Source organism: Medicago truncatula, chromosome 2, assembly GCF_003473485.1.
Source record: "Medicago truncatula cultivar Jemalong A17 chromosome 2, MtrunA17r5.0-ANR, whole genome shotgun sequence".
Taxonomy (NCBI): Eukaryota; Viridiplantae; Streptophyta; class Magnoliopsida; order Fabales; family Fabaceae; genus Medicago; species Medicago truncatula.
The window spans coordinates 12,802,323-12,815,895 of record NC_053043.1 but is presented as its reverse complement, the minus strand read 5'-3'; the positions used below and the strand labels follow the sequence as shown (position 1 = coordinate 12,815,895).

The window sequence follows — 13,573 nt, the reverse complement described above, 5'->3', positions numbered from 1 at the left end:
GGATGGTTTGAAAAAAAATTAGGTGAGTCTCTCTTAGTGTTCTATTGGGTAATTCTTTTAGCATATGTGCCATTGAAACTTCATCTATTATATCCATGGCTATAGTTCGATTTGCATGTGTGTGAAGCCCCTATATGTTTCATTAGTTTCTTGTGAAGATCTCATGTGACACTAATTAGTTATTTATGTATGAAAAAAATACACATGCAAATGCAATTACTTGCTGATAGTCACGAGAACACAACGTAGTAGTAAAACACATGTAAATGTTATGCGAAAGATCGAATACAACATTGTTTTCATGAACACAAAGTTTTTAACATCTTTCTCTTCCTCTATATCACACTTTTCGGTGCTGCAACAAATTTGTGTGAATATTGGCAAAAGGATGTGAAATTTTTATTCGATTGAACATTCTAATAAAAATCTCAAATTTTAGAATATGTTTACTTTATTAAAATATTTTCTATTTTTAAAAATTGGTGTTAATTTTACCTTGTTATAAGGAGATAAGAAATTCTTGAAGTGAATAATTGTCTGTATTTTTAGAAACAATGAAATATATAATGGTGTTTGAATGGAGATTGCGTACTAGAATCATGCATGAAAGACATATAAAGTCTAGGTTAGGTGATATGCAATTGTTCCAAGTTCCAAATTCCCTTCTAAACTCAGGATTATATAGGTGAGGTAAAATGGAGGTATAATGTCTTCGTGAGCTTAACTTAGTTGGTAAGAACAATATATAATACTAGGACTATTACCCGTGCTAACGCCCGGGACATTAAAAATGGAGAAGCTAAAAAAGTTCCGATATTATTCATTACATAAAAAATAAAATAAATAAACATAAAAAGTATTTAAGGGCATACAAAATATTGGGTCACACATTTTCGAATATCTCCTTATAAACTACATTTGAAGTGGTGCTGATATAATTCCCATTGTCATCCGTTAATAATTTCTTCAGACCATCCCTTGATGTAACACGTGATATTGCAACATATAGATGCCCATGTGAGATGACCGACTGTGGAAGATAGATGCCAACTTGCTTAAGTGATTGTCCCTGACTTTTGTTTATAGTCATTGCAAAACACAAAGCTATAGATCCAAACAGCTGCAACTGCCAACAGCACCATGACAACACCCTGAAACCACCAAAAACCTGCACAGCACCACCAGAAAAGCTCCCAAAATGACAGCAGAACCCGCGCAAGATAAAGGAATTGAACGTAAGGAATGTTGAATAACTAAATATACTTCGCAATCATATTTTCAATTTATAAACACAGAGCGAAGTGGAAAGCACAATCATTAAAGGTCAGCATCAATGGACATATTGGTGTGTTTGAAAAAAAAATACACATATGATTTTAAAGTATCAATCAATTTATTAACAGCATAATACATGATGGTAAAATCTATTTAAATATCATCAATTCACTTACAAACAAACCAAAAATGTAATGGAATAACAAAGTTAGGGAAAAGTTACAGGAACAACGATTTAGGATATATATAGTAGCATCTTCAACACACCTTGCTGATACGATGCCGCAGACGACAACGACGAAGGTGATGTCGGAATCGAGAGCATTGGTGAAGGGCGACGACAGGAGAGAGCTGCGGCGGCGGAGAGAGCGGCAACGGCAGAGAATTTTGTTTGAATGTCTGAGAGTGAGGTGGAAGATGAACAACTCAAAGGGCGAAGAGATTTTTTTGAGTAAAAGCAATCTGAATTCCAACACATAAAGAAGGAATAATGGGAGAGGAGAGAAGAGAACTTAAAAATGAAGGAGAAAGAGGTGGACATCGATAAGTGTGGAGTCAATTTGGGAATTGGAGGATAATTAATGAGTCAAAACTTGGATAAGTGCATAGGAAATATACATCAAATTTGAAAATTTGACTCAGATTAGATCAAAGGATGAGATGCATGCTTAGCCAAATGATGAGATCCAACGGCCTCCTTTGTTTTGGAGCCAAAACCATTTAGGTTTAGGGTTTGCAATTTCATTAGCAATGTTAACAAAGATTAGATGTATAAGTATAAGTATGATATGCAAGGTTGGGGTTTAAACCTCAGTTATCAGAAGAAGAAAAAAATCTCTTTTTTGTTATCTTTTAGGTTTTGCCAGAAGACCTTATTTATAGCTATAAAAAGTATACTATTAAGAGTTTTCAAACGTAGAGCTAAAGAGATACTAGTAATAATTAATTTTCAAATATAATAATTCAAATTATATAGTTTATAAAAGAAAGTAAAAATATGAATTAAATCAAAGAATTAAATTTCCATATCTGTCTAGTTGTTGTATCCTTATCATTTTCAAGAATATTACTATATAGTATACTAGGTATATAACCCGTACGTTGTACGGGTTTCATTAGGATTTTTTTTATAAATTTATTGGAAATAACAATTTCGGTAGCTGTAATGAATCATTTTTTATTTTAAAAAAATGACCTTTGAAATTTTTAAACTTCAGTCATTGCTAAGTAAGAGAGTTAAGTTAAAAGATTCTTTTGACATAAATTATGTGTCGTTCTTATGTATATAGAAGACACCGTCTTTGATAGACAATTTTTTTTTTGTAGCAAGAGTGAGATATTTGTAAGAATAAGATGATCACATGTTGAATCTTAACTTCTTTTAAAAAATAAAATTATTTCTATATATCTAGGCCAAATAAGTTAAATGTAAAAGTAAGTATATGACATCAACATTCAAACTTTAACAATAAGTATGTTAGATTAAATGTTCAAAGAGCTTTTCGAATCAACTTTGTCATGTGTAAGTAGTATTTTATATTAGATGAAATTGTTTTACAATCATTAGATGCCGGTATATAAACTCTACTAAACCAACCGTGTTTATGTCCATAATACATGTACAAATATAATCTATATGGACAACTTCTTAGTTGAGTTGCATCAATATTCTTTTTATACGACAAATTCAAAAAATTTATGTCAGACAATTTTGTTTCTATCATTTTCATGAAACCTAAGTAGATCATTTAACATTTTTTAGACAAAATATCAGTAAAAATAAGACGTATATATATTCATAAACTCATCAAGTTGTTCTGTTTTGATTGAATGTCTCCAACAATGATTTTCTTTTGATTCATAGTGAAACTTCAAGGTTGTACCTATAATTTAAAATGAGTAAAGTCAATAATTGAATAAATTAAATTAAATCAGAAAAATATAAAATGGATAAATAGCTAGAAAATATTGAAAATGTAAATGTAAAAATAAATGTATAACAATTTATAACAATTAACACTGCACGAATATAAACAAACTTTAAAATAAAATAAAAAAAAATTAAAGTTGATCTTTAATTGGTGCAAATATTAGACTTAAAAATATATACTTACATGAGTTGTAATTTTATAGGCTTCTCGAATATAAATCTCTTTTATCCTTTTCAACTCATCTACACGAAAAAATTATTCATATTAAATTGGTGTGAATACTATTGATGCACCAAAAACATAAATAAAAGTCTCTTTTATCCTCTTTTCCTCCTCTACAAGAAACAATTATTCATATTAAAAGATAAAATAAAATAAGAAAAAAGATAAAAATGTATACTAATAAATGTTATATCATCAATAAGATAAAAAGAAAGTGAAATAATTGGTAAATCTATATCTATATAATAGAGTTACTTGAGTCATTATTGTCTACCACAAAAACTAATAAATAGTCAAAAAATATAAGAGTAAGAAAGAGAAACAAAAGGGTATCATACAAAATTTAAGAGTATCATCCAAAAATCCTTTGGAAAAAGTGATGATGATCCAAAACTTCACCATTGAGCCCTTTCTTCCTACTCCATTTTTTTTCTTCTAATTTTCTTTATGTGGACACTATTTTGTTGGATGGATGGTAAGATGAATAGATCTCAAAGTCTTATCACATATTTATACACACAATGATCATGACTATGAATATGAAATTATAACCAACTTATTATTAAAATTTTGTATTAATTAATACAATGAGTGAATGAATAGTCATATTTAAGGAATGGAAGTTAAAGAATATGAATCAAATTGTACTTTAAAGGTAATTGATTGATGTGCTAAAGTTATTTTTTAAAATAATATGAAAATATCTTTAAGAAAAAATATGACAATAGACATTACTTAAAATTGTAAGTAATTAATTGATTAATTGTGTGGTTAAAATTGCAGTGTATATTATTTTATTACCCGTGGGTTGCTTTTTAAAAAGTATAGAAGTGTATGAGATTTTGCAAATTTATATAGAGTATTCTCTAACAATAAATTTATTTTTCAAAACATTTTTTTCTTCATATTGTTTATACCATATTAATGCCATTTTGTAGGTTTAATTGCAGGTATACTGAATTATGTATGGTTCTTGAGATTAGGCGTAAACATGAAGTTAAGATATCATCATTCAAGAATAATGATATGGCAATGGCAATAAATTTTATTAGAAAAATTGTGAAAATATTTTGAGTAAAAAGCCGCTATATTGTAACTTTTTTGAGTTGCAAATGCTTATTTATGTTCAACTTAAGTGAAGAATCAAGAAAGACACCTATTTTTATTTATCCATTCATATTTCACTAAACATTAAATTGATTTAGTGGGGGTTAAATAATGAATGAATTATTAGAGTATTATTGTTAAAAGAGAGTGGAAAAGTATCAATAGAGAATGAAAAATTAGAGCTCATTTGAACATGCCACATCATCAAAACTCTTGGATAAGAATAGTTCAAGCTTCAAATTCAAAGATATATAGATAGATAGATAGATACTTATGAGAAAAACTATAACATTTTCACGACAATTCACGAACTTTGGGAGAAAGATAAATGTTATCAAGATGCTAAGCTTGATTCGATTTGATTTTAAGAAAGCTAATGCAATTAGAAGTATGCAAGGTGCATGTTCCTCACTTGATACTAGGATTGAATCGTTTTTTCTTCAAGGATATGGAAGACCAAAATAATGGATGATTAATGTAATGGAAGGGTCAATGTTTTTATACTATGTGCTAGGTTTTCCGCTGCAGTAAGCATCTCTTGTGCTTATATGTAGTGTATTAATAAAGTTCTGCCTCAGATAATTTGCATTTTTCATACGCTATTTTAAGTAGCATTTGAGTTTATAACTTACCATTTTTTATTCCATTTTTACCCTTATTATTTAACCAAAAATCCCATTTTATCCTATACAATAATTATTTCTAAAACGGATGCACATATATCAATGGAGGCATGCAGCCACTCTACCTGTACATAAACCATTCCATTTTATTTACCCCTCTAACTGTACATGAACCATTGTGTTTCATTTATCCCTATGATCTGTTCCAATTGATTTTTCATCTGACTCTTTTAAATTTTAATAGCAACCATTTTTTTCCCTTCAAAAAGATCATCATTCAAAAAAAAAAAAATTAAACTAATATAACCATTTATTAATAAATTTTGAATTATTTTTGTATTAAAAAAAGTTCACTATTATTTATTTTTTAAAACTATGTCAAAGATTATTATTATTATTATGTGTTGAGTATATTTTATTGCTACGTTTAATTATTTATAAATTATGAACACTGAAAATTGAAAACAAAAATAAAATAACTTTTTAGGAAATAAAAATAATTTAATAATAATAATATATACGAGATATATCAAATTAATAAAATTAAATTGCAAAATTTTAAATATGAATTGATAAAAATTTAGTGTGAATTAAGAATGGCCTTTTATGTTATTTTATATTTATCAACTAGTTGAACCATTAATTTTACCAAATAATTTGATTAGTTTATCAGCTACCAACCATCAACTACAAGTCATCATCTATCAGTTATCCGTTATAAGTTAGCTTATCAGCTATCCACTATTTTTACCAAACAGAACCTGAATGTTCTCTTTGTCTAGGGAACCTCCAACTCCTTATCTCTTAGCTTCGATCAGTTGAGTTACTCAACCTCGTAAACACCAAAGATTAAAAAGGAATTAAACATGCTCGCATCTATCCTGCACCACTATAGTCTGTTACTTCACACGATTTGACCGGAAACAATAGGAAATATATATGTATGTTGTCAAATTTAAAGGAATGGTGCCCTTTTAGGCATGTATGAAAATTGAAATCACACAAATCTGTAGGTGCAGGGGATGTCCAACAAAAGAGATTTGCTGAGAATGGGATATCCCAACTTAGCCTCTAGCTCACACACCATAAGTAACATACTAGTAACTTAGTAACATCATCATAGAGCAAATATATACACGTAATTCTCAGAATATAAGAACAACCAGAGAATTCTTCAACAAAATAGAACAACCTGAGAAACCACAAACAAATAATACTTGGGTTTGATTTTTATGCAGTTCCACCACATAAATATGGCATTACTTTATCTTTTGTCAGCATAGCTAATGCAGTTTCTAACATTGATATATTTAACTAGATTCAATACAAAGCCAACCATAATCGTATATCACTCCAGTAATTATTATTCGAACTATGTATCACCATGGAGTTGAAAAATTTAGATGTAATATAGATATGAAGAGCATAGATGTATTGGTGCCGCCTCGGCTACTATTATATTTCATAGATATGTCTGTTGAATGTGGTTTTCCAGTAAAACATTCCTCATTAGATATGATCCATGAACGATGCATGATGTTTTGCATGCTAAAGATTGCATATTGACTAGGAAAATCATACGCACAAGGATCATTGCCCCAAGGCTGTATATTTTGCACGGTAAAAGTGATGAAAAAACAAAATTATTGGACAACAATATAGTTAAGAGATTAGGAAAATAGGGCTATACAATGACCTCCAAACTCTATTTTGGGGCATAAACAACAGATAGCAACTCTGAACTAATGCTTTTCAAGCCTTCAAAGTGCACAACAAGGCAATGTTACTAGTATGTTTAAACATGATCTGTTTAATGCTTTTTTCCTTTTTTCTTTCTTTTGCTGCCGCTACCAACGCTAGTGCCAGGATTTTTCATCCCATTTCCAGATTTGGGGGATGGGCTTTCTGTTGCAGTGCCACCGTTGAAATTGTCAAACGCGCCTGACTGTACTGCATTCTGTAACCACTCGACAAATTCTTCCTCGGTCATGGTTTCTTCAAAATTAGGTGTTGGCATATTAGGAGGAGTTGGCACCCGCCCACCCCTTTGAGTTGAAGAGCTAGTTCCTTTGCCAGGATTTTGTTTCGACATTATACTGGTGTTCACATGAAAACTTGGTTTATGTGTATTTGCTGGACATCTCATACCCTGCAATAAAATATACTAATGTTAATATCTATGGATCTTTTAATCTCCAGAGAAGGCTCAAAGTGCAAGCTATGAAGTGTTACGTGTGAAAAAACCTATGGATCTGTTAATTTTTAAACATTCAATGTTGGTATCTTATGTAAGCTGAAAAATAGTTCCCAGCATATCGAAACATTTACATGCAGATTCACTAGTCAAAACACACATGTCACGGTTGAGTTCTTAGATGATTTAAGTCAAAATATTGAAAATGAAGAACTAATTACCTGACAGATATACCATTCAGTGGCATCAAATATTTTGCTATCCGCACACACGTAAGCAGAAGGAGTGTCTACCTGAAGATATAACAAAATTATTCGATTTTAAGCAAACTCGTTCTGACTTCATATCTAATGCAGCCAGGAATTGGCTCAAATATAAATTAAAAGTCGAACTGCAGATTATAAGGTGTTCTCCAACAAGATGAATTTTTTGAAATGGTATATATTATTGATCAATACCTTCTGAATTAAGCCAAATAGAAATGGTTGAGAAGATTGTTCAACCCATCCATCACCATCCTTGGCTTGGTGAAAATCTTGACAATCCTTTAAAATGAAAAAACAGAGTGTAAAACATTAGTTCCATGCCAAGTACAAAAGTGATTTCTCTCTAAGGAATGTGCATGCTGACAGTGACAGAATACAGGCAAACATTTTCAAAGATTGAGTATTGCCAATTGCATCACTTGAGCATGCTTAAGGCTTCATTGAGAGACAGAAAAAAAAAACAAAAGGTGAAGAAGATACCTGGCACCATCTTGCCCGAGACTTTTGTTTCTTGGTGTGTATCCAGAGATGAAAGCCGCCACATCTTTTGCAAGCTATTCTCCTTGATTCACCAAATGGGTCCTCACCATCTGCGTCTGAATGGCCAAATCCCGAAGAAAAGAATCCATGTCTACTATTCTGGCAAAACAGTTTCAGCCACAGCTAAAGTTAGACAATAGAATAATACATTAAATATATAAAATAATTAAAAATGTGTTGTCAATCACAAATCACAGAAAGTAGTACTTTGTTCAAATTCCACTATGCTGCAGTGCTATAACTGCATTTCGACAACATCCTGTACTAAATCGTGTATCGCAAAACAATAGCGAATTAGTGATTTATTAAAATTCCACTGCACTATAGCAATCTCTTTATCTGCTATTTGATAACACTAGAAAAAAAAATAGCTACAAGGTTCTCGAAATGGCACCGGATGTTCAGATAGCACAAGAATCTCTAAGGGTATGTTTGGCAGTTGGGTTTTGAAAGGCTATTATATTTTGATATATATTTGAGATGTGAAAAAATGGAAGAATGTGTTAGTACCAGTATTATATGGACAGAATACTTGGTTACTGATGGATAAGATGGTTACCTCTTCAAATAGCTTCCAGAGGTGGTGGTTAGACAACAACAACAACAACAACCAAGCCTTATCCCACTAAGTGGGGTCGACTACATGGATCAAATTACACCATAGTGTTCTATCATAAACCATATTTGGATCCAACTCATTGACCTCTAAATCCTTTCTAATGGTTTCTCTAATAGTTTTCCTAGGTCTCCCTCTACCCTCTTTTAACCTGACTCTCCTCCATTTGATCTACTCTTCTTACCACGGCATCTACGGGTCTTCTCTTTACATGTCCAAACCATCTAAGCCTATTTTCTACCAATTTTTCTACTATAGGTGCTACCCCCACTCTCTCTAATGGTGTCATTTCTAATCCTATCCCGTCTAGTCTTACCACTCATCCAGCACAACATCCTCATCTCCACTACACTTGATTCTCATGTTGGCTCTAAACCGCCCAACACTCTGTACCATACAACATCGATGGTTTGACTGTTGTCGATAGAACTTTCCTTTCAACTTAAGTGGTACTTTCTTGTCGCATAAGAGGTGGTGGTTAGACAACGACAGAAAATGGCAACTGCTACAACAATGCAAAAACCGCAAACTACTAGCCAACCACTATGAATGTTATTTATGAACAATAAATATTTGTTCTTGACCAGAATGCATCAAAGGTTATAAAAATAAAATATAACTTTTATCTATAATTCCATGATACTAAAACAGCAGGAAGGAAACATAAATCGTACCCTACGTGGAGCATTCTGAAATCTGTTGAATACATTAAGAATTTCTTCTCTCCTTAGCTCATCATCATAAGCTTTTCTCTTCAAGGAATCATTTAGAATCTAGAAAATCAAAATAACCATACGAGTCAGGGAAAGGTTTCCTCTCTAGATTTTCAGTGTGAGAAAAATATATAAAACTGACCTCATATGCATTTTGAAGTTTCTTAAAGGCTTCTACGGCCTTTTCGTTTCCCATATTCTTATCAGGATGTACCAACATTGCCTGGTAATCAATGAAGACAGGTTATTAGTAATGAGAAGAATCATTAAGGAATGATAACACATTACAGAAAGGATTGTTGTTAAGCTATCAAAGACAAAATTCAACTTTTATCCAACCAGCAAAAAAATACAACTATTAATTCCATAACTCTGAAGAGTTTACTGCACAAAAAAAACAAAAAACAAAAAAACCCTGAAGAGCACAATATCTAGAGACACAAAAAGTAAAACATGGCTGTGCAAGTATTGGCACCAGGGGATAACCTTCTTTCTATATTCCCGCTTCAGTACTGAAACGTCTATATCTTGATAGCGCGTCAAGCCTAGTGCTGAATAGTGATCAAAGCAGTGCAACAATCGAACAACTTCGTCTTCAGAAGTTACATCAGAATCAGCCCCACTAGTCGAGGGGACTCCTGCATTACGATCTGCAGATGGTCCTGGTCCATTTTCAGAGGAAGAAGACGGAATTGATTCATCGTTTCCAAAACCTGGTTGACTGTTCATTCCAGCTCTTTGTTCAAATGGATTCGATCTACTCTGTTGATCTATGTTTTTCTTGAGAAAGTATATCAGAACATCACTCGAGATGAAAGCTAAATTAAAAGCCAAGAATAGACGAAGCCACCCAACATAGAGCCAAGCACAATAGACAGAATACACAGTGGTGATAAGAAGTGCCACGCGTTCATGACGTAACATAAATGCCAATCCTGAATTTCAAATTAAGTCAAAGTATCGGTAAGTGTGGCAAGAATATACATAAATCATCATATATCTATATTGAACACATATCTATATCGATGTCATATCAGAGTAGTCAATAGCAGCGACAAACCGCTACGGTAATCGTCGTAGCGGTGCGGAATCAAATAGCAGCCGCTTCAGCCACTATTTGATTTTAGTAGGAAATTTTCAAACGGCCATATTTTTAAAACCTTTTTGAGGGCATTTTGGGGATTTCGTAAATCCTAACATTTTTCAACACTTTCTCTCTTCTAACCTGCCCCACAAAACACACTCTTCTATCTTCCAACTGGTAAACAAGACCTGGGGATCTCTTCTCTCTTTCGCTGTTCTTTTTTCTTCCTCTGTTTTCTTTTGTTTTATGGTTTCTCTTGTTTTATGATTCTTTTATTTGTTCCTCTGTCTTTTGTTTTTTGGTGTTTTGATTTATGAATATTTCATGAGATTTGAGTGTTATATTTAATATTCGTATAATTTGTCCAAAAAAATCATCAAATATCGGTGACCGGTATTTGTCATACCGCTATACGCTATCCCACTTTTGGGGTTGGCTGCTACACACCGCTATCCGGGATTGACTACTGTGTCATATATACCCAACTTCCCGTAAAAAAAAAAAAAAAAAACAGCCAGAAGATTTCCGTATAAGCATAGAGACAAACAAATCACCTCCTAGAATGATGATAAATGCAGTTGTCCAAAAGCTACCATAAAACCACAACATAACAACTCCAATGATAGCAACTACCAAAGCTGCAATCACGAACCCAACAAAAAATCCAATCAAGGCAGCCAGGCCCTGATCAATTACAAAAATAAGTAATCACAGGAAGAGAAAAAATATATATAATATCAAATTTAAGAATAAAAAATAAAACGAACAGATGCACAAAGCATCAAAAAATAAGAAGCGTGTTAGAGAGAGAATAAAAACTAAAGCAATCATGCTTGCTATTTATGGAGTTCAAATTCACGAGTCGAACAGTTCTAAGCTAACTGAAACATTATTGCAAGAATCAGAACAAGTTTGACAGGGATTGTATCCAATATGTGCATTCTCATGATGGTGAAGCAAAATAAATGGAATTATAGAACAATAAAGAACAGGTCAATAGGGATAAATTTAAGTCACGTAGTTCAATAAAATGTACGTTTAAAATGAATTTTCCCTATGGTAATTAAATGAAGAAGTTGACAAGTTTTGCACTCGCATAAGGGGAAAATATAAATGACTGTGACTGAGTGATTCTATTTGAGTTAATCACAAAATGTAAGTTATCCAATTATCAAAATTTTCTCGGCATTCCAACTTGTAATATAATAGAAAGCAATAACAATTGTTACCAGGGCTTACCAGGACAACCAGAAACTTGAGCATCCCTATCATACTAATCACGGAGAATATGCTGCACCATATAACCGAGAAGAAGGATGTTGTACCCATTCGTACAAACGAATCAAAACCCCGAACGGCACAGTCCAACCAAAACACTGATAATAGAAGGATTATACTCCCAAAGTGCATGAGCCACGTCAGAACAATGGGATATGCCTGCTTAAATTTTGTTCTGAAATTAGCATAAGCTTCTAAAACGGTGGTTCTAATAGATGCAAATAACGGCTTCTGCCTGATTAGCCACTCCGTAACTGCGGTAAAAATGGAAAGAACTGACAACCGTAATCTCCTAATAGCCGGATGATCGGCAAGCTCTGAATTTTCTACCAAAACTCTCAACTGCAAACCTTCAACTAAATGGCTCAATCTACTCTTGATACTCTGTTGAGTTTGATTACGTCTACGAAAATTCCGATGTCCTTGTTTTGGAACTTCAACATTTTCATTTCCATTCTCTGAATTACTCCCAAAGGACGATGATTCCTCCAGGTCATGCTTATCTTTCCGAGAAAACCTCTCAGACTTTCGCTCATTGTTATTGTCATCACCAGCAGAACAACCCTCACATGCTTTCTGTGAAACACCATGACCACCATTTGCAAGTTCCTCCGCCGGAAAAACCTTCACCTGCCCTCCTTCATGACCTTTCATACCCGGAAGTACACCACCCGAACCCCCTTTTCTGTGATTAATTCCATTCTTCTGCTGATTACCCTTTCGAGCCATGAATCTTTTAACTTTTAAACCTTGATGAATTACTAAAAAAATCGACTCCAAGTTATTCCATTTCTAAACTCATCATCAGCACTCACACCTATCACTACAAGAAAACCAAAAACTAAATTCCTTAATCACCATATTCATATTCAATAAACCATTTCAGCATAAAACACTAGAAAAAATATGCATAGCAAGAAATTCATATTCAATGACCCATTTGAGCAAAAAAAACATTAAAGAAAGATGAATAGCAAGAATAACCCATTTGAGTAAAAAACACTAAAGAATATTCATAGCAAGAAATTCATATTCAATAACCCATTTGAGCATAAACCGCTAAAAAAATATTCATAGCAAGAACTTCATATTCAATGACCCATTTGAGCAATAAACCCTAAAATCGCGGAATTAACATAAAAATTAATTAATACACTAATGAAAAATATAATAAAAAGGGGAATTAAAAATTAAGACAAAGAAATGAAGAAATCCCAAAGTGAATAGTGATGAAATTTGACAAATTAAGCCAAAAAATCACTAGATCATAGCGAAAAAAACATACCTTGAGTTACGTAGCGCGATTATGGAAGAGAATAGAGTGAGTTTGATGAAGTATTGAAAACCCTAATTGGAAGAATTGAGTGCAAATTTTTACAGAAAGAAAGACAGTTTTCTTTTTCTTGACCGATACTGGCTATTGGCTAAAGCTATCAACCACTCACATCACATGTTCTATACTTCTAGTTCTAAGGATCTGTTTGGCAATATTTTTTTTCATTTTCATTTTTTCATGTTTTGCAATATTTAACCCTAATAAATTGGTTTTGGTCAACTAAAATATATGGTTTTGATCAAAAAGAGTAAGTAACAAGTTAACTCACTTTCAAAAAAACAAGTAACACACTTTTGTTGGTTTTTTTCAATATATGATTTTTAAGGTGGCAACTAGGCTATCCATGAAAGAATGATGGGTAATTTACCATAACCAATACACATTAGTC

The 13,573-nt window shown here is 32.5% G+C and overlaps 1 protein-coding gene and 1 long non-coding RNA gene across 3 annotated transcripts; both read right to left on the bottom strand.

Annotated features, from left to right (window-relative positions):
• Positions 1-2,774: 2,774 nt before the first annotated feature.
• LOC112419070 (uncharacterized) lies at positions 2,775-3,898 on the bottom strand. The gene is made up of 3 exons (XR_003009100.2): positions 3,767-3,898; positions 3,390-3,448; positions 2,775-3,158 (listed from the first exon to the last, which is right to left on the bottom strand). It is a non-coding gene; the product is annotated as an uncharacterized lncRNA (long non-coding RNA).
• Positions 3,899-6,674: 2,776 nt separating this feature from the next.
• LOC11417095 (dnaJ homolog subfamily C member 14) lies at positions 6,675-13,359 on the bottom strand. 2 transcript variants are annotated; one of them, XM_003594638.4, is made up of 10 exons: positions 13,135-13,359; positions 11,811-12,672; positions 11,126-11,255; positions 9,974-10,422; positions 9,630-9,710; positions 9,449-9,547; positions 8,099-8,257; positions 7,811-7,897; positions 7,574-7,645; positions 6,675-7,307 (listed from the first exon to the last, which is right to left on the bottom strand). In XM_003594638.4, the coding sequence occupies exons 2-10, from the start codon at positions 12,576-12,578 to the stop codon at positions 6,969-6,971; spliced, it is 2,184 nt and encodes a 727-aa protein (XP_003594686.1). In that variant the 5' UTR covers positions 12,579-12,672; positions 13,135-13,359; the 3' UTR covers positions 6,675-6,968. The 2 variants fall into 2 exon arrangements, with proteins under 2 accessions (XP_003594686.1, XP_039686353.1); XM_039830419.1 differs by having other exon boundaries at positions 11,811-12,666.
• Between the last annotated feature and the right edge of the window lie 214 nt (positions 13,360-13,573).

What these genes read in the sequence shown, in the direction of transcription:
- LOC11417095 (XM_003594638.4), bottom strand. Translation starts at nt 12,578, where the DNA reads ATGGCTCGAAAGGGTAATCAGCAGAAGAATGGAATTAATCACAGAAAA. An exon ending in TCAAGTTTCTGGTTGTCCTG is followed by an intron (nt 11,256 to 11,810) that starts GTAAGCCCTGGT and finishes GTAATTGATCAG; the next exon opens with GGCCTGGCTGCCTTGATTGG. An exon ending in CTCGGGCAAGATGGTGCCAG is followed by an intron (nt 7,898 to 8,098) that starts GTATCTTCTTCA and finishes TTCATTTTAAAG; the next exon opens with GATTGTCAAGATTTTCACCA.